This window comes from Haemorhous mexicanus, chromosome 6, assembly GCF_027477595.1.
Source record: "Haemorhous mexicanus isolate bHaeMex1 chromosome 6, bHaeMex1.pri, whole genome shotgun sequence".
Lineage (NCBI taxonomy): Eukaryota > Metazoa > Chordata > Aves > Passeriformes > Fringillidae > Haemorhous > Haemorhous mexicanus.
Genome location: NC_082346.1, coordinates 4,674,937 through 4,695,000, shown reverse-complemented (window position 1 = coordinate 4,695,000; position 20,064 = coordinate 4,674,937). Strand labels below are relative to the sequence as shown.

General features: G+C 53.7%; 1 protein-coding gene and 3 long non-coding RNA genes across 21 annotated transcripts in view; 3 read left to right on the top strand and 1 right to left on the bottom strand.

Annotated features, from left to right (window-relative positions):
* Window positions 1-10,358, bottom strand: part of PAX6 (paired box 6) — a 25,513-nt gene extending 15,155 nt beyond the window's left edge. For 8 of the 18 annotated variants that reach the window (XM_059848345.1, XM_059848347.1, XM_059848353.1 and 5 more), the window contains exons 1-2: window positions 3,645-3,664; window positions 129-205 (exon numbers count right to left, since the gene is read on the bottom strand). Coding sequence is in view for 10 of the 18 variants with exons in the window: in XM_059848339.1 (XP_059704322.1) it covers window positions 129-177 (49 nt within the window). In the remaining 8 variants the exon portion in view is untranslated. Of the gene's footprint in view, window positions 1-128; window positions 206-3,644; window positions 3,788-3,891; window positions 4,125-6,209; window positions 6,350-10,202 lie in introns of those variants that run through there. The other 10 variants (XM_059848339.1, XM_059848343.1, XM_059848346.1 and 7 more) reach the window with 6 other exon arrangements.
* LOC132328481 (uncharacterized) lies at window positions 4,246-5,345 on the top strand. Its single transcript, XR_009486783.1, has 2 exons — window positions 4,246-4,344; window positions 4,761-5,345. It is a non-coding gene; the product is annotated as an uncharacterized LOC132328481 (long non-coding RNA).
* LOC132328482 (uncharacterized) overlaps window positions 7,193-20,064 on the top strand; it is a 31,310-nt gene continuing 18,438 nt past the window's right edge. Inside the window, exon 1 of the long non-coding RNA XR_009486784.1 lies at window positions 7,193-9,474. This is a non-coding gene — a long non-coding RNA (uncharacterized LOC132328482). The remainder of the gene's footprint in view (window positions 9,475-20,064) is intronic.
* LOC132328480 (uncharacterized) lies at window positions 11,915-14,075 on the top strand. The gene is made up of 2 exons (XR_009486782.1): window positions 11,915-12,556; window positions 13,508-14,075. It is a non-coding gene; the product is annotated as an uncharacterized LOC132328480 (long non-coding RNA).

Here is a 20,064-nt window from a genome sequence, read left to right as displayed (position 1 = left end):
GTGGTTTCTCGTTTTAATTGCATGCAGGTGGCGTATTGCCTCGTCGTTAGTGCTCTTCGCTGAGGTGATGTATTAAGTGGAGCGACAACAATCACAAAGAGAGTCCGAAGTCATGTTTTTAAACTTGCCTGAAAGCGGGGTGGACTGTCCTCTCATACAATTTAGGGACTCGCACATCTGCGTGTCACTAGTTAAAGTCTTCCCTCTAGGACAAAGCAGAAGAAGTACATTAAGAAGTGTGCAGCGACGCCGGGAAGGTGTGCGGGGCGGCGGACGCGGCCCGGGGGGAGCGCAGCGGGGCAGGCGGCGCTGCGCGGGCACCGGCGGCGGGGGGGGGCGCGGCGGGGGGAACCTTCCGCCGGCTGCCCTGCCTGCTGGGAGCGGGGCTCCATTTTTACCTCCGGGTATTTCCTCGAGTTTGGTTGGTTTTTTCTTTTGTTTTTGTTTTTTGTTGGGTTTTTAATTTTTTTTTCTCTCCCCCTTTCCGCGCGGCGCTAGCAACTTTTTCTCCCCCAAACTCCCCGTCTTGTGATTAACTTCTTTTTTGGTCTTTAGATCTTCCCCTTTTTCACTGTACTGTGACACACGCTGTCTACCTCGCCTCACTGCTTTAAAAAGTAAGAACAGGAGGGGGTGAGAACTGTTAAACAAAGCCTACAGAAAGCGAACAATGGCCTCCATTCTGCTCCTCTACCCAAACCCCGAGTGCAGAAACCCAGGCTCCTTAACCGGCCGCGCAGCTTCCCAACTCAACGGACCAACAACCCTCCAACTTACAAAGAGCAGAGAAACAAGCCCCTTCTCCCTTCATTAGTGCCTGCCTTGACCCAGCGCCTGGACAGTCCCCAGCGCCTTCCCCCCCACCCCCCCGCTCGCTCGCTCCCTCCCTCTTTCCTTCCACTACTCCCTCTCTCCTCCTCTCGCCACCTTCCTTCCTTCCCTCCCTCCTTCCCTCTCCCCCCGTCAACCCCCGGCCCACTTATTTATTTATTTATGCGTCCCCATGTATTTATTTGAAATCGTCGCGGGTGAAAATGGAAAAGTAATTTCTCGTTATAAATATCTGGCGGTAATTGTGTTACTGGTGCGAGTTGTTAGGGGTTGTAAAAAGATACAACAGCTCAGTGGGGTGCTCAATTGGGGAGGGACAATTACAATAAAGAGCCCATTCAAGGGGGTTGCTAAAAAAAAAAGGAGGTAAAATAATGAAATAGTCGCAGCCTTCATTTTCTCTCCCTTTTTTTCGCCTAAAAATACTCATTCTCTTTCTTTTGCGCCTATAATGAATATTAATTTTACTCTTCCTTCATATGATGGAGAAATCAAAGAGGCACGTTTCTCCATTCAGGACTAGCCACGGTATAATTTATTAAGTAGCTTTTAGTAATCTCAAATCCATAAAAATAAACATCAAACAAGTACTTTCTCGCAGCGTGAAGACTTTAACTGGTAAATATTTACTGCTCTTTGGAGAGCTACCTGATTAGCAGCAGAGCAAGCTACACTGTACTCCAACGGAGACGTGGTGATATCTCCTTCAGCTGAGCTGAACGTGGAGCCATCCCTTTAACATACCGAACACGTCTGCATAGGCACACACCGAACGGGAAGCCCACCGCTCCAGACACAATTTCCTCCCATATTTCATGCACAAATCATAAACGCGGGGCCTGCGGGGTCAAAGGAGCCATCCCAAAAAAGCACCAGCAAACTTCCATCTCTCAGCCCTGCCCGCACGCACCTCACAAATGACACTGAGTGGGTTTAAAAGAAAAGAACCGGGGGGGGGGGGGGGGGGGGAGAGAAAGAGGGAAAAAAAAAAAAAAAAAAGCCGCGAAACAAAACAAACCCAAACACAGCCGAAAGCGGTTTACAATAGAGGGCGAGGGTAACCGAGGTCTTCAGCAAGGTAAGAGGAGGCGTGGGGCGAGGAGCTGCGTGTCTGCTCAGCAACTCGCCACCGCCTCCAGCCAGCGGCCCGGCAGCCCCGGGCAGGCCCCGCACCGCCTGCGAGAAATCGCCTCCTCCTGCCGTGCCCCGCGGGACCCCCGGCACCCCCGGATCCCTCCGAGAGCAGGGATGCAATTTGCCGTGCCCTAATAGGCCGGGCCTAATCCTCAACTCGGGGTTTAATCCCGAAATCTTCATATAATCTCACGGCAGAGAGCATTTTTCCCCCTCTCCCGGTGAAACCGTGTTTAGGCGTTAAGGGCAAAGTTTCGCCTTCCCGGGGCAAACGCGAAAAAGATAAAAACGAATTGGTTTGCGATGAGTTGCTGGTGAAGGTCAGCAGCTATAAACATTTATTGTCAAGGGCCACTTTTATTATTTTGTGCCCCTAAAATGGGAAAGATGTGCTCACTTTTCTTCTCTAGTACGTTGTTGTCGTTTTCCAAAACAACCTCTGCCAGGTACATTGAATCATTCGAGAAAGTTTGTCTTTAAACTTTCCAGAAATTATTCCTGCTCTGCGTGCCCATGTAACCCCCTCCGTGCAAAGCGTTACAAGGTTAAATTCAAACCCAGATTCTTTTTTTTTTTTTTTTTTTGCATTTGCACTTGCGACTTGCGAGGGAAAATGGAATCAAATTGATTGTTGCACTTCGCTGGAGCAATTTTTTTTTTTCTTGCACAGCGAAGAGTTTATAACTTTTTAAAAATTAAAAAAAAAAAGCTTTGCTGAAATGAGGGATTGGATCAAAGGGGGTCTTGTAGAAATAAGGGATGTTAAGGGGTTTTTTTAATTAAAAAAAAAAAAAATTAAAGCATTTGGATTTAAAAAGGGAGCAAAAAAAATTCCCCAAAGCGAGAGCACGGCGAGCCCCGGTGCCGAGCAGGGACGGGGCGCCCGGCGGGGCCCTCCGTGCTCGGTGCGGGCTGCTCCGCGCCCCCAGCGCTTCTCCCGCGCCGGAGCTGGGAAAGTTGCCGGCACTAGGGACAAGTTGGGAAGATCCCCGGGTGGCTGATTAAAGCTGACAGCCCTTCAGCTCCGCTCAGCTCCCCGCCTGTACCGCGCCTGGGAGCTGACTTGGCCTAGGATATGGGTCCTTTTTTAAATTTTTTTTTTCCTCCCCACGCAGCTCTCCCGGCCGCTCTCCCTCTGTTTTTCTCTACCGTCAGGAGCGAGCCTTCCCTAACCCAGAGAGCAGAACACAAAGCAGAAGTCGGGGACGGGGCCGCCCCGGGGGCAGCGAGGCGCCGCTTGCCTGCCTGCCTGCCTCCCTCCCTCTCTCTTTCTCCCTCCCACGCTGCGTGGCGTGGGGCCGGAGCCCAGCCCGGCTCCCGACGAGCCGGGCACCGGCAGCACCGGCACCGCAGACACCGGCGCTGCTGGTTTCCCTGAGCAGCAAACGCTGCGTGGGAATGAATTACTGCTGCTGGTGTTGGCATTGGTTTCCCGAGTCAGATGCTTTAGTTTTCCAGAGGACACGGGCTTATGTGAAAGGCAGAAAGTTTGTGAGCTCCTGGGCTGGAAAGTTCCCTGGGAAGCTCTCCGGAATGCAAATGGGAATATGAGAGAGAGAGAGAGAGAGAGAGAGAGAGAGAGAGAGGGAGAGAGAGAGAGAGAGGAGGGGTGAGAGAGCCCTGCCTAAATATTAAAATGCGAGGAGGGAGAAGTTGGGAGAATAAATGAACAGACTCACCTTTATGAGGCATCCTGTCTTGTTGTCAAAGCTCCTGTCAATAGTTTAAGAGCGCACTGATTTGAAATGATGGTGCTTTAAAAAGAGTTGCCAGCAAAATAGTTTTTCTCCACTGAAGCTGCTGGTTGTGTGATCTTGAATTCCTGGGAAGGAGACAGAGATTGACAATAAAATGGGCTGTCAGTGACTGGAGAGCGAGAGATAAAAGAGTGTGTGAGTGAAGTGGGGAGAGAGAGGCAGAGCACACCTATCCTGATTGGTGATGGTTCAAGTGTATTAATGTGTGTGTGCCTTGGTCTCTGCCTCGCCTCCACTGCTCTTCACTGGCCCATTAGTGAAGCCTGACCTCTGTCATCATCTTCCAGCAAAACACTTCCTCCCTGCGCCCGGACCCGAGCGGGAAATGCGGCGGAGCCGGGGCCGGCGGTTCAAACCCACTAATCACTCCGCACCGTGCAAACGCCGCCCGCCCGCTCCCACCCGAATATCGCCGTATGCAAAGCGCCGCCAGCGCCTCCCCGCCGCCCATTGGCCGCCGCCGCCCGCCCCGGCCCAATTGGCCCAGGCGTTTGAATATGAATGCGCAGGGCCCGGCGCCGCCGCCGCCGCCCGCAGCCCGCGCCGGCCCCGCTCCGCTCCCGGCCCCGCTCCGCTCCGCTCCGCTCCACCGGCCCCGCTCCGCTCCCAGCCGCGTCCTCAGGTCGGGCTGGGGGAGGGGGCCGCGGTGGTGATGGCGGAGGGGAGGGAGGGGTGGGGGGGGGAAGAGATCAATTTGCATTTAAACAGTTCGCTCCAGTCCGACAATGGGAGATAAGGGGGAATAACACTGAAATGGTAAAGGCATAAATATTTGGGGGACGGGAGCGTTGGCGGAGGGGAGGTGTGCGGAGCGGCCCGAGGCCGCAGCGCTCCTTCCCGGCTCCGGGCGCTGGGAGAGGGAGGCTCTGCCCGGCCGGGAAAGAGCAGAGCAAATACACCATTTACTTAGTGTATTGAGGGCTCTTGTGAAAGGCCCTGAAGAGTCCTTTACCAAACACTCACCAACTTCTCCCACGTGCCATTTGTTGACTAAGGGCTGCCGGGTTGATTTTTTTTTTTTTTCTCTTTTTTTTAAAGATCCTACGGCGGAGTTGGAGAAGGGCAGAGCGGGGCCCTGGGCAGTGCTGCCGCTTTGTGCCCATCCGAAGAGGCTCCCCCCTCCTTCCCTCTCCTTTTGCAAGGGACCCCCTTCACTGGCTGCCAGAAACTCGAGGGGGAAAGTAAGTAAATGACTTTGCTTCTCTGACCACACACCACAAGTACATTTGTTGAATGCCGGACTATTAAGACACACCTCAGTAAACTCTAAAGCAACCCCTCAGCGCATGCATTTAAGGTTACACTGGGAGCACCAGTCCGAGCTCAGGGTGTCCCAATCGGTTATGGCGAGTGGTGCGTGGGGGAGGGGGAAGGGGGGTCTGCATAGGGAAAAACAATAAAAAAAGAAAGAAAGGAAGAAAAAAAAAAAAGGCTTGGGGAAAAGAAAGGGAAGAAGGAGAAGAGACAGGAAAAAGAAATTCCAAGAGCTACCGCGGAAAGTGGAGAGTATGAACGCGCAAAGCATAAAATGAAGTCGTAGCCGCATACACTTGACTTCTCTTGACATGTGAAAAGTGCTAAAAGTCAAAGCTCATCAATAAAGTATCTTGAAATTGAATAAGAGCCCTGACAACCATTGCATTCTTAAATAAAGTACAATGAGGAGACAAACGACTCTGCCAAGGAGTTTGCATGTGAGTGAAAGGGCGCCTCAATGGGAGCGGGATAATGGGCTGCTCGGCCGTCATGCACTGTCATCCCCTGTCCCGCCGAGAAGCTGCCACCGCTCCCTAATAGCACAAAATGGGCTCTTAAGAGACTGCTGCCTGTCCCTGCTCCGCTCCCTTCCCCACCCTGCCCCCGACGCCGGGGTGCCGCGGTGAGCGCCCCGCACGGCGCTGGGGAGGCCCGGGCTGCCGTGGGCACCGTCCCCCCGGCCCTTTCTCCATCCCGAGAGGCCCTGGCTGCCGTGGGCACCGTCCCCCCGACCCGGGAGCCGCCCAAGCCAAGCCTTTCCTCGGAGGATGCGGGGAAGGGAGAGCGGCATCCCTCCTGGCCCGGAATGCAGCCGGCCCCACCTGCAGCAGCGAGGGGCTCTGCCGCCTTGCTCAGGCCTAGGGCAGCTTGCGGGGCTTGTTTCCCTTCGAGTTTGGCCCCGAGCCGAGCGTTTTTATAGCAATGGAGCCGAATATCGCGATGGACGCACGGGAGCATTTGGGTGTGACGGGATTCCCCCCCTGAAGGTAAGGGCAGCCCGGCCGTGGGGCTCGGGGCACCCCGAGGGGGGCTCTGCCAACACCAGGGGCTCGGGCAAGCATCTCCCTCAGCCGGCAGCCCCCAGCTCCTCTCCTCTTCCCCAAAACTTTCCAAAGTAACATCCGCCACCAAGTTAACCTGCCCGCGGCCATACATCCTTCCAAGGGCGCCGAGGAAAAAATTCAGAGAGGCAAAAGAGAAGAGGAACAAAGTCCAAAATGAAGTACGAACCTGTGCCCCGTGTGCCTGCCCTCCAGGGCGGGTGGGTGCGTCCCGGCGAGCCGTCCCGCGGAGCGGCCGGTCCCCTCCTAGTTGCCGCTGGCCGAGGCCGGGCGTCCCGCCGCACTCATCCTGAGGGCGAGAGAAAGAGGCTGCGACTCGTGAGCTCGCACCAGTCTCGGAGGATCCAAAGGGATATTAAAAGCTGGGATCTAGTCCTTTTTCTGAAGTGAAGTCTGTCGTGTCCGTGGCTTTTGATTTTTTTTTATCCTCCTCTTTCTGTTGTTGTTGTTGTAGGGTTTTTTCCCCCTGTTGCACTCCCTCTCTAGCAAATAAGAGATTTTTTTTTTTACTCTTGTCCACAGAGCGTTAAAGAGGGAAAAGAGAAAAACCACTTTGTCCGAAATGGCAGGCAAATATCATTTTTACAAGCTCTCAATTAGCCATCCCTTGGATTAGCACCTTCTTACGCCTCCTCGCCAGAATAAAGCAGCCGTAATCTTGTTGCTATTTCCCCCTCGGGCACCGCGAGCTTTGTGTTCCCTCCCCACCAAAAAAACTTTTAACGCCCCCACCCATCCGAAAAAAAAAAAAAAAGAAAAAAGAAAAAGGGAAAAAAAAAAGAAAAAAGAAAAAAAATCCCTCCCTGTGCGGGGAGGGGAGGGCAGGGGTGAGGCGGTGACGTCACGGCGGGGTGCGGGGGGGCGCCGCCGGCGCGGGAGCCCCGAGCCAAAGTTGGGAGGAAGAAAGAGCAGCGGGCCGGGCCGGGCCGGGCCGGGCCGAGCCGAGCCGAGCCGGCAGCGGGGCCGCCCGCCCGCCCCGTCGCGTCCCGCCGGGCCGGGGCTGTCCCGGCGCAGAGCCCCACGGGCCCGGAGCTCCGCGCCGCCATTTTACCTCCGCCCGCCGCGGAGGGGCCGTGCGGGACCGGCCCCGCTCCCGCCCCGCTCCGGCCCCCGCGGGAGCGCCCGGCCCGCCCGGCCCGCGGTCCTGGCCGCGGCGGGGGCAGCGGGACCTGCCGGCACTGCCGTGCCTGGATACCTCCCAGGGAAACGCTGTGCTTTTTCTTTTCCCTTTTTCCATCTAGCAGATTGCCACTCGCCGCTCTCCCTCCCTGCCCGGCCGGCCTGGTTTTCCTTTTCCTTTTTTTTTTTTTTCTTTTCTTCCTTTTCTCAATTTTTTTTTATTTTTTCCCCTTTCTTTTTCTTTCTTTTTCCTTTTTTTTTTTTTTTGAAAGTGAATTTTCCACTTCTAAAATGACTCCGCTGGCCTTCGTAACTTGGGGGAGAGGAGCAGCAGTTCTGTGAGGTGCTCGGCGTTCCCCTCGCCCCAAAGCCCTGCCCTCCTGCGGGCGCAGACCGCTCCCCCTTTTCCCTTTTCCGGGGCGAGAGCTGCGCCGTGGGACCCCTCGGCCGTGGGACCCCGCGGCCCGGGCCCTGGCTCTCGGCATGGACTTAGGCGCTCTTTGAAGATTTCTACTTTAAAATCCACACGGGATTAATGTAACTAACATTTTTCTGCATCTGATTTGGTTTGAGGTTTTTTCCTCCCTCCACTTCTTTCTTTTTTCTTTTTTTTCCTTAACTATGCCAAACAAAAAGAAAAAATTGGCGTAATGTAAAAATGGTTTAAAAACCAAAGGTAAGTAACTACTATACGTGGCAAGACGCGCCTTTTTGTTTGTTTTTCCTAATTAAAATAATTTTCACTTTTTTAATATGATCTCGTGCCTCGCTATTGATTTGTATCAAACAGCAGCGTCCGCTTCCCTTTCGTATTTTGTTAGGTGTCGAAAGCAGAAAGTGCTGAGTTAGAAACTCCAGTATCGTCTCGTTGTATTAATATCTGGGCTGCAAACTACCTTTTTTAATACCCAGAAAAATGCTTAAAGTCCTCTTGTCCAGTTCGGTCTAAAACTGAAGAGATACACAAATCCTGACGTCTTAGACTACAATGCTTTTGCCTCCAGGACACTTAATGCCTATTTGTATATGTAGAGACAGTGTTTGAAACCTATAATGCGCAGGACACTGAGTTAAGTGGAGCTTTTCTAGTTTATAAACAATCCGCAAAAAGTTTGGAATCGATTTAACCTCTTTTATGTTGGCCTTTTGCACGAGGCACAGCTCCGCATGGCAGGATAAAAAAAAAAGGCTTTCTGGACCTCGCCGAAGTCTCTCTGAAAGTGGAAGACGGACACACATCTCTCCGTACGAGAAAGCCTTTGATTATAAATATGGGAAAAGTGTCATGCAACCAGACCCGCTCGAAAAGCCTTCAGAAAAGAACGGGGGGGTGAAAGCTTAGCGCATCCTGACGGGCTTTTTAAATGCTATTGATTGGGACAAGCTGTTCAAAACCCCAGTAACAGTTAATCTGCCTGTTAATCAAGCCACTAAGGAGCTCAATGCGAGTTTTATTAGCAACCGGAGAACACAGGCGGCAAAAGGATCAAAAGCCTACACCCTTGATATTTGTAAAACCGGCCTTTCCCAAAAATATATTTTCAATTACACAGTAATTCGGAGCTTATCAGGGCTCGCTCGCAGCCCCACGCAGATGGCTCCGAGGACGCTGCCAGAGCCACAGAAGGGAAGGAAGAAGCATCGCGCCGTCCCCGCCGAGGTGCGCGGGTTAAAAAGAACGCTTTAAGGAGATGTCCCGCTCTCGCCTCTCTCCCATCTCGGACCCTCCTGGCCTCCCGAAATAGCAGCAAAACCTCCACTCGGCAAACCACGAGAAACCGAGGGAGAAACTCGTATTCACGTCAATTGTGTTATTAGGCTGAGGGGTGGAGGGTTCTTTTTTCTTTTAGCTGGCGTATTTGATTTATTGCGGCAAGTTTGCAGGGCATATTTCCCTCTGTCCATCCTTTTGGTAGAACCTCTCATTTAATTGCTTAAAAAAAAAAAAAGTTTGGAGAGCCTGAAAGTTGGATTTCAATTAATTTAATGACCAGAAATACTATTATATCGGCTAAAATCAACATTTGATCTTGTCATTTTTAAAATGCAATCCGATTCCTTTATATGTCAGCGAGATATGCATATAAAAGACTATCTGGTCAGAGGTAATTATGTCACAGCTTTTTCTCGGCATGACAGCTGGATAAACACCATCTCCAATAAACATCTCTAATTAGGGAGGAGGATCTGAGATAGATGGTGTTTGATTTATTACTGAAGGAGAATGTCCATTTACCGGTATATTATAGAGAAGCATCACAGGGAGCGTTCCCGCTAACGCACCATAAGGAGTATTTGGAGATGCCCGAAGACAGGTAAGCGGTGTTTTAGGTTTTACGCTGTTATTTTGTTTAGCGTTATTTCGGAGGAAGAACGGCCTTTCTAGGGTACCTCTCTTTCCCACCGACTCCCTGATTTAGCAGAGGCACCCGGGGCTGGCAAGGCAAGCCTGAGTTTGGGGGCCGAGAGGTGATCGCCTCTGGGCGGCCGGACCTTTCCAACGCGAGCGGGGCAACCGAGCGTCCTCGGCGAGCGGCGAGCCGCCGGCGTTTGGCGGCGAAGAGCGGCTGGGACGCTGCCCCCGACGGCAGCTCGGAGGGTCAGGGACCCACCCGGGGCTCCTTCACTCAGCTCCCTCCGCGGGGCCGTGCGGGCCGGGCCCTCCGTGCCCCCTCCCGTCCCGTCCATGCGGCCGAGCGGGCTCCTCCGAGGGGCGCGGCGACGCGCGGCTGCCCCCGCCACCCGAGACGGGTCACGGCGAGGGAGCGGGGCCCGGGTCACGGGGCGGGGGGAAGGGGAGGGGGCCGCGCCGCCCGCGCGGGGGAACTTTGGGAAGCGGCTCCACCGCCGGCCGCCCCCTCCGCCCCGGGGCGCCCCCTCCGACGGGCGGGCAGCGGCCGGAGCCGCTCCCTCCCACCCCCACCTGTTGTGCGGGGCTCCGGCCCGCTCCCCTCGCCTTCCCCCCGCGGAGTGGGGGTGCCGGGCACCCCGACCCCTCCCGTCGTGGCCGGGGCGAGCGGCCGGGGGCGTGCGGACTCGTTACCTGTCAGCGGGAGCGGAGGCTCCGGGCGCGGCGGTCCCACGGCAGGGAGGGAGGAGGTACCTGGCGGCTCCGGTGGCTAATTTCCACGAGAGAACCTGCCACACAGTTTAAATGTCAATGACAGCAAAAGAGGGGTGCTGCCTTTGCACTAACTTTCCCTTAATATCCACGCCAGCGCCTCCCCCATTGGCTGGGCCGCCCCGGTGACGTCACGGCGGACAGTAGTTAGCTAATGAGACATTTTAGGCTACACGAGCGCCAGCCCGGACACCGCCCGCCCCGTCGGCGGGCCCGGCCCGGCCCGGCCCTGCCCTGCCCTGCCCTGCCCTGCCCTGCCCTGCCCCTCCCCACCCCATCCCACCCCACCCGGGCCTCGGCCGCGGGACGGGACTCCCTTGGACCGGGGCACCCTCGGGCAGCGGCGGGGTCGCTGCCTCCTCCCCGCTGCCTCCCGGCAAACGGGGGCTGCGGCCCGACGGCTCGCCCCAGCCCAGCCCTGCCGGCAGCCGGGATTATCCCAGGCCGGGCTTTAGGCTGAGGTTTGGCTTCTACCCCTCTGAAACGCGCTCCGCCTGAAGAACGCTCTTGCACGGGGAAAAGAAGGCTCCCAAAACCTGGCGCAGCCCTGCTGTTCCTCGGGGACGCCGTGGCCCCCAAGCCCTCAGCTCTCCCGCGGGAGTGGGGTGCAGCCAGACGGGAGGGCGGCCGCGGAGCGCAGCCTGCCCGCGCCCTGGCACCTCGGCGGGCGGTATGGGCCCTGCCCGGGCTCCCCGTGCGCGCCCGCTCCCATTAGAGCGGGAGGGAGAGGCCCTTATTTGCACACACTTGTCAGGGTAAATAATTCATCGGCAAAGAGCCTCCCCCCCCCCCCGCCGATAGTTTTATTGAACTGCACTTAAATGTTTCATGAACCTGCCGCCCGGCTGGGCTGGAGCGGGGGCTGAGGGCTCCATTAGGCTGTGCCGGGGGTGCGGGCAGAGCGCTGTGCTGGGTGCGGGGCGCTGCTCCGCTTCTGAGGGTCGGGGACCCACCCGGGGCAGGGATCCGGCTGGGGTCCCAGCGGGCTGACCCTGTCCCTTAGGCGGCCGCGCAAGTCCCGCTCGTTGGCAGGTAGCGACGGCCCCGGGGGCGCTGCCAGGAAGGGGTTTCGCGGCGCGTTTGGAGCCGCTGCCATTAAGGGGCTTGCGGCTCCCTGCAACCCGGCAGGGTCCTCCAGGGAAGCGTTGGAAACACCACGGCTCCCGCCTGCTTATCTGGCTGTCAATAAAAGGAGATGGCTCCTAAAGCAGGGCCAGGTGCTGCCTCCCCTGCTCTCCAGCGTGCCGCTCTCCAGAAACTGCTCAGGCGTGAAGCCAAGTCTGCTTGGCCAGGCCTCGGCGGAGGCAGGCAAACAGCCCCTCGCCAGCGCCAGAGCGCTCTGTTTGCCTTTTTATCTCCTAAAAAAAAAAAAAAAAAAAAAAAATAGAGACAGAAAAAGGGAAGGGAGGCAGGAAGGTGGGGGAGCGCTGGGAGCAGAGTCCGCATTTGGCCGAGAGGTCGCCTAACAAGAAAAAAAAAATTAATAATAATAATAATAAAGGATGGGGGGGGGGAAAGCCCTGCAAGAGCTGAGCGGGGAGGCGGGCGGGATCCCGGGGGCGGCCCGGACAGGCCCGGGGGCAGCCCGGAGCGGGCGGGGGTGTCCGGGGCAGCGGCCGCCCCCCGCCCCGCCGCGCAGCCGGGAAGGCTCGGCCAGGGAGAGATGCCGGCGAAACGGGGCGACAAAGCGTCTCCCCCGCGCCTGTGTGTGTGTCCCCGCTGATTTTTGCTCCTGTCGCGGTCGGGTCCGCGACCTTTGCTGAGCCGCGGAGGAGGGACGGGGCTCCGCGGAGCAGCGCGGAGGGAAGCGGGGTCGGTGCGGGCGTCGCCACGCCGGGCAGGGGATAGGAGTAGGGGCACGGCAACGTGTTACAAATTTATAAGCATTATACATATTTGATTTACATTGCGTTCCGAAGTTGTGGGCTTTTTCTTTTTTTCTTTTCTTCTTCTTGTTCTTTTTTTTTTTTTTTTTCCGAGGATGCCCCAAACCCCCGTGTTCACATAGATTGAGCAATTCTCAACACACACTGTAATAATGAGCTTTAATTCTCTATCCAAGCAGAACTTGAGCAATAATAATAAGCACATCAGAACAATTTGTTTACTGTGGCATTGCACAGGCTGCAGGGTCCAAGACTAGCTACAATAAACGGTAAAAACCAAAGGAAAGGCCCTAGAACAGGAAAAATATCGTGATAGAAACGTGGTTTTGGCTTTCAAGGAAAGAGGTACTTGACTAGCATTGTAGCTCGGATATTTTGCCCTTGTCCAAGGTATGTGTTTTTAAATACTTTCTTTTTATTTCCCCCACACGTTTCTTTGCTTGTCTAACATTTCTCTTTTGCCTCCAGGATTGCGTTTAAACCTCGGTGCAGAAATGTAATTTTGCTCTTGTTTTGCATTGTTGGTTGGTTTGTTGGTTTTTTTTTATTTTTTTATTCTCTCGTCCTGTCGGCACAGCCCTCTCGCAGTTTGATAGAACCTGAATAGCTCCATCTCTTCGAATAAAAAATACCTGAGTTATTATTGAAATGGCTTTTTGTGTGCTGCCACGTAAAGTTGGGAGAGCTTTCCGGCTGTTGTGCGGCTGGCAGCCTGCGAGGCTCTCCTGCGACCTGGTAAACGATTGCACCCACCCTTCTCAGGAGCACTCGCCCAGAGCGGGCTGAGCCGGCTGACACGGGCACCCCGGTCTGTGAACCCTGGCGAGCTGGAAACTTGTTGTAACAAGCGGGATTAGTGCTGTTTGGGGGCTCTCAGTTAAGATGCTGCAAGAAACTTCTGTGAACTGAAGCGTCCTAAAGACAGAAATTTAGCAGAAGGATAACATTTCCCCTCGCGAAGAACCCCACTGCAGCCGGCTCTATAATGAGACTGTTATTTTCAATGCCGTAACCTTGTTTCTCATTCGAAAAACAGCAACCAAAAAAAAAAAAATCAAGGTTAAAAAGATGTTTCTTGCTTTAAAAAAGAGAAGCGTATAGCTATAAATCATTTCTTTATACGTTAACTTTGTAGCTGGGTTTTCTCCCCTCTCCCTCTCTCTCTTTTTTTTTTTTTTTTTTTTTTTTTTTCCCCGAAGACTCCTAATGCTATTAATTTGTCGAAAAGTTTATTCTGGGCTGTCTCGAATTATTTCCCTTCTCTATCCTTTAAAACATTTTCATAATAAGCGTGACTCCGGACAATGTTTGATTTGTTTTTCTCCCCTCATCCCGGTTTAGACTGAGACATTAGCTGAATTCCCTGGGGGTGATTGGATGCAATTCGCTGAAAGTCGACAGGCACGTCCTGGATGTTAGAAATTCACTTTTCCTCAACGTGACAAGGCTGAGTTCGATCTACAATTGTATTTGAAAGGGCAATGAGCGGAAAGATCTCCCATCATTAAAACCTCCCTCTTCTTTAGCAAAATAACAAGATACTTCATTTGCACACAAACACTCAGGAGAAAAAAAGAGAATCCCCAAACCCCAACCGACCCGCGATAACTCTTTGATAAAACGCTATCTCCGCATAATTTGGGAGGGGGGGGACCGCATATCAAAAGGTATCGGAGGACCCCCAAAGCGCCCATGTGATCAAGTTGACTTTTTACTTTAAATCTTGAATAAGATGTGAGTTGTAACAAGGGGATTTGCACTTACTCTATGACCCTTGTAATTGGATTAAATATGGACTGAGACGTACAAAAACATACCAAGATTGACACCTGCCAACTGGACTTCCTTATGATTGATTGTGATGCTTCGTGCTGGCAACAATAATGAAATAAATTGTATGGATAAAACAGCACATTTGTCATTTCCGTGCCATAAGAGAGGAAGGCAGCGCGTTAGGCAAGCTGTTATCTGACAGGCACGAACAGCAGACACAACTAAAGAGCTAAACAAGGATTCCAGACATTGACAAGACAAATTATAACTTGTCACAACCTTTTTAAATTCAGAAATTTTCAATTAACATATATATTGCTGTTACATATAAGATCGGGTGGACTTAAAACATAAACAGGCAGGGACGGAGGGCGGCGGAGGCTGCGGAGCCGCCGCTGCCCCGGCTGCCGGCGCTGCGCGAAGCCCCGGGAGCCGCCTCGCCGCCCCTGCCCGCGGGCACGGCTCTGCCGGGGCGGCGGGGTCGAGCCCGCGGGGGTTCCGAGAGCGGAGAGGGGCGCGGAGGGACCGCGGGGGTCGCAGCGCAGGTAGCGCGTCCCGCCGAGGCGCTCCGGGCTGCCCGGGGATGGAGCGCCGTCCATCGGGCCGGGATGCGGCGGTGTGTCCTGCACGGAAGCGCTCGGGATTGCCGGCTCCAGGCGGCGATCCGCGGCGCGGGATGGATGCGGAGCAGGCGGCCCCTCCGCGCCCCTCCGCGCCCGCGCAGCGCCGCGCTCCCGGCTGCGGGCAGGGCCGGGCAGTGCTCCCGCCTCCGCCGGCCGTCGGGTCTGCGGGGATCCCCGGAGAACGAGGGGCAGGCGGCCCCCCGGCAGCCCCCGAGGGGCAGCGACCCACACCCGGCACCCGCTGCCCACGCCGCTCCTCGGCTCCCTGGGACAGCAGCAGGGCCGTGGGTCCCGCCGGGAACAAAGCTGAGGTCCTGCCGAGGTGGGAAAGGTCCCCTGCGGCATGATCCTGGGTGAAGAGGCACGACGCACGGGGCACATTGTGGCACAGGCACTTGTGGCTGGACTGGCTTTTCCAGCGTGACCCGCTGGGGCTGCTGCTGGGGTAGCGCTCGGGTTTGGGCCGTCTGGTCCCCGCCAGGTTATTACTGGGTAAAAAACCAGGGAGGCGGGAGAGGGATCACCTGAGCACGGTCCCCGCTCCTGTCGTGACCCCCCAAAACGCAAAGAAAACTGCGGGGCATTTTCCCCCATGTCGTGGCGAGCTTTCTCCGAGGAGATGCTGACCTGGCCAGGCCCAGCGAGCATCCTCCGGGAGCAGAAAGAAACGCTGGCTCTCGCTGAAAACCGTCGGGTCCCACTCGAGGGGCGACTCCGACTCCTATACAAATATTTTCCACCCCCGTTTCTTTGTTCTGAGCGGGATTTTGCTGGGTCCGAGGTGACCGACAGTAGAAGTGCAGGGGATGTAGCACCGCAGCTTTCCCGGCCATGGCCGGGCACGGAGAAAAAAGACTTTTTCCCCCAAAACCCCGAGTCGTAACTTGGGAAAAAATAACTACTATTCCGAGGCGACCTTTCCATTTGCTGTAATTACTGCCAAACTCATTCCTCTAAATTAAATGCTGCAAGTGATTTGAATCCTCGTAACGCAAAAGCCAAGTTCCATCGAATTAGTTGTAGCCTGCCTGCTTTCCCCAGTGACTGCATCTATTAACATTATAATCTCAAACACCATTTTTTATGTAACACTATTGTTAGTAAATCAACTCCTCAGGTCCACAGAGACGCTGACCTCTGTCAATTCAGTGAAAGTGTAATTATCTCCCCGAATCTTGGACAGATTTAAGAGATTACATTTCAACTAAATCTATATCAATGCTAATTTTTTTTCCAGACTCCAGGTGCTAGGCACTCCGAAATGGTGTTTCTGCCCAGCAGAATGGGTTACAAAGAGGAGAGGGCTTGCTGTGTAGAGGGCCAAAAGAAATGAAGCCCCACATAAAATTACACCTTTTTTTTTTTTTTTTTTTTTTGCTACAAAACCTGGTTCTTGTATGGCAAAGTCAAACAAAGCAGCTATGCTAAATTAGCGTTAAATAAAGGCTAGTTTAATGCTCGGTTACAGTCAACTGGTGTATATTTGATGGCTAATTGTCTATCAAAATTAAAGAGAAAAGAACAAATGATTCCTTATAAGAAGGTGTTAAAAGCTTCGACAAAAGGACATTTCACAAATATAATATCTGCGGATGGTGAATTGTCCTTTTGAAGCTTTTTTAATGTACTGAAGGCCTGGGACTCCCTAGATATGAATAATGGGGAGAAACGCGCCCTTTTATTCCGAGAGAGCCTCTTTTAAACCGGTCGCTCTAATAAACCGGCGAGGACAATATTCCGGGAGGAACGGGAACCGCGCTGCAGTGATTTCCGACGGCCACTTAAATAAATAATGCCCCGGCAGTAAAAAGGCATTTAAATTTTATTTGGTTTGCGCTTAAAGAGACCTGAGCGGAGAGCAGCTCTCACTTGCAAATCAACCCCTATCAGCAGGCAGAACGCGGGATTTGTAGGGCTGCTTGTAGGATGGGGATGGGGAGGGATCCTGCCCCGGCTGCCCCGCGGCCAGGAGAGGTGCGGGGCCGCCCGCCCGGCATTTATTGCTTTATTCAGACGAATGGCTCAGGAAATATTGCGCGGGGCGGAGGGCGAGACGGGGGAGAGAGCCGCGAAAAATGAGAGGGGAGAAGTGGCGAAGCCAACCAACCAAAACCTCCCGTGTGAAGTTAATCCGAGAGGATGGCGGCGGAGCGGGCGCTGGGGCAGGCTGAGCCCCGGCGGCTCCGCGGGCGCGGAGCCCCGCGCAGGGAGGGAGCGGCTCCGCGCCCCCGCGGAGGGCGTGCGGGAGAGCCGCGGTATGCAAAAGAGCCCCGGCTAAATCATGCAGCAAGAAGGACAAACCGTCTGGAAAATGGACCCACGGAGCAGCAAGAATGGACTTTTTTATCTCTGACAACTTGTGTCCTAAAGAAAGTATCTTGAAGATAATTGAAATGATTACAATTCATCGCTGCCTTACTTTGAGTGGGAACGGTCAAATAATGAAATCTTAGTAATACAGCAAAAAATTTAATTTCCATTGCGCCACTGCTCGAGGTTTCCCTTTTTCTTTTTCTCTCCCCCCACTTTCTTATGCCTAGCTTCCCCTAGAAATTTTGTGCTCCCACATAATTCTGCACTTTGTTGCAGTATTCATATTTTCGGGGTAATTTCCCGTCTCCTCCCACCCTTTCTCCTTTAGTAACGGTCTCGGGAACTTCCAGATGTGGGTGCGGGGAATCTTCTGGAAGGAGCTATCCCGAGAGGCTGGGGAGGAACCCCCAAACTAAGTCCAGCCAGGCCGGGGTGGGTGCTGCAGCCTGAGAGGAGATTTTGGCCAACAACCCCCTCCCAAAACCACTTCCGGCGGTGATGAGCAGGGGCTGGGCAGGCACCATGGTCCGTCTCACCCGGGACAGCAGTGATAATTCATTTTTGGAAACTGTTCCGGGACCCAGTCCCTGTAGGTTTAAAAAATTATTATTATTATTATTATTATTATTATTATTATTATTATTATTATTATTATTATTATGCTAGCATTTTGACATCACGGTTATTATTGTTATTGCGTTTTCTTGCTATTTTCACCAGAAAAAAAAAATATTTCCCAGAAGCTGCAGGGTGTCCTAGCGATGCCGGGGGTTTGACTGAGGTGTTTTTTGCCAGAGCTTTGGGCTGCAGGAGGGCACCAGGTCTCATCCACGCAGGGAAATGGGATGGGGTCAGGGCGACCCTGTGCCCCACGGTCCCCCAGTGTCCCCCCGTGGTGTCGCCAGCCCCTGTGGCAGTTGCTGGCTGTGCTGCTGCCCGGGATGCCTGAGCCTCTCACCTCGCAGATTGTGCAGGAGGCAGCCTGCCTTTTAATCCAAGCCAGGGATGGACCAGGGTACATCCTCAATGCAACTAACTGTTTCTAAAAAAAAGACCATCTGGTAATTGTCTTCCTTTAGATCTTCCCTTAATTATGCTTTTAATTAAAGATGGTTCAAGGCATTGGACCACATGAAGGGCAGTAATTACAAATTACATTACAAACCCAACAGATGTAGCTCTATCTGCTGGGAAAAAGGTACTGGAATAAAATTTGACTAAACTTTAGGATAAATTAATCCGCTGCCTTGAGAACAGAAGCACATTTTTTATTATGCAGACTCTAGCCAGGATTTAAGTTCTCTGTCATGATTGTTTTCATATTTCTTTGACATCTATTGATTTGGAGGCAGCTGCAAGGCTTTGTCACAAGAGAGAAGAGCAGTCACAATATATTAGCTTGATGGCATAACTCGAATATGAGTAGGAAGGATAGAAACATGACAGGGAGCCACGTGACTGAGTGATGGGTCTCCAACAAAATAAAGAAATTAATTTTTAATAAAAAGCTTTAAAAATACCACGGCTAGTGCAACAGCAAGGGGAACGACAGAACTTGTTAATTATCGAGCTTTGGAGCATCTGAAATTTACCCCTGAAGACCGAGAGGGGACGGGCTTTTAAATCCCAGTCAGGACCCGTGAAGTCACAAAGAGCAGAGCCCCCGTGCCCCGGGCTGGAGCCCACCGTGCCCTGGCAGCCAGGCCTGGTCTGGACACCTCGGGGCACCGCGGCAGGGCTCCCGTGCCCCGCCAGGGCTGGGAATGAGCATCCTGCTCTGCCCGGGATCTGCTCGGGGCAAAGCTCCCGGACCCCGAGTGGGGTTTATGCAAAGCAATGCAGAGCTGATAGCCTCTGTAATGAGGGAAGGCAGCCCAGGCTCCAAGATTTCCAGGGGGAATATGGCCCTGCTAATCTGTGGTCACTGATGGCTCTGGATATGCTACTTAAAATGCATCTTGTGGGGCTGCAGGGATACAGGAGTAGGAACCCTTAAAATGACCTGGCTGGCAAGTTGGGAGGAGATCAAGAGACTGGGTTTTTCGCAAGCCCAGTTCTGGTTCAGTGGATAAAGACATCACTGATGATCAAGAGGCTGTTTTTAAGTCTACATCCAGTTCAAAGGATGCGCCTCTCTCACATTTTGCCAAGATCCCGTGCTAAATGTATAACCGGGAGCTCAAAGTATTTGAGCAGGTTTGGGCAAAGAAACAGAATTTCCCTGTCTGGGGGAGGCTGTTTGTTGAAAGCAGTCATTGAAATCAGGCTGGGGAGCAGGGACAGTGAGGATTCACATGTCAGACGCTCCATCAGACCATTAAAGAGAAATTAAGTTGGGACTGTTCGTCTTCCCCTCTCCCAGCTCCACCTCTGTGGCAAAAGCACAATAAAAAATCCAGGCAGCTCCTGAACATGGGGGGTGTCCCCCCTCCAAGTGAGACGCCCTCAATGTCTCTTGAAGGTGACACTGGACACGGGAGGCCTTGGGGGTGAGGCTGCTGGGGCTCCTCATGCACTGCACCCCAAAAAACCCAGTGACCACGGGGGCAGCAGCCAGGCCACCCCAAAGGTCAGGCAGAGCACACGAGGGGCTGTAGCACACCTCTGCCCTCCCTCTCACACACAGACACGAGCAGGGATGCTCTTCCTTGCTCTGCAGTGTGCCTCTGCTCAGCCCAAGGACAGCTCAGTGCACCCCAGCCCAGCTGTGCACCCCCACTGTCACACACCCTCTGCTCACAGCACCACATCTCTTTCCTCCTGAGGCAGCCAGCCCCAGGGATGTCTAACCCATTTCCTTACCCATTGCTGGATTTCCTCCTGTGTGGGGTGGAGGAAAGGGAGCAGATCAGCAGAATCTCGTGGCCTCTGGTGGCCCTGGCGTCAGGAAGGGAGTTATTTGGACAGAGCTCTCAGAATGGCTCTCAAGCAGCTGACTCAGGGCTCCCAGGAAGGCTGCTGGGATTTAGGATTGCCCAGGGTCAGTAGGTATGGGCACACCACGAGCCCATGGGCAGCACATGGCAGCTCCTACACTCTCATTTCATTCCAAAATGAGCAAACCCTCATAACCCTCCTCTATTTGTAATTTTAGCGCTGTGTTTTGCTGTCACTTCCCACTTCCTGGAAGTGACCCTGATGACAAAATCCCATTACTTGAAAAGAGAATAATTTCAGGTTTAAAAATTC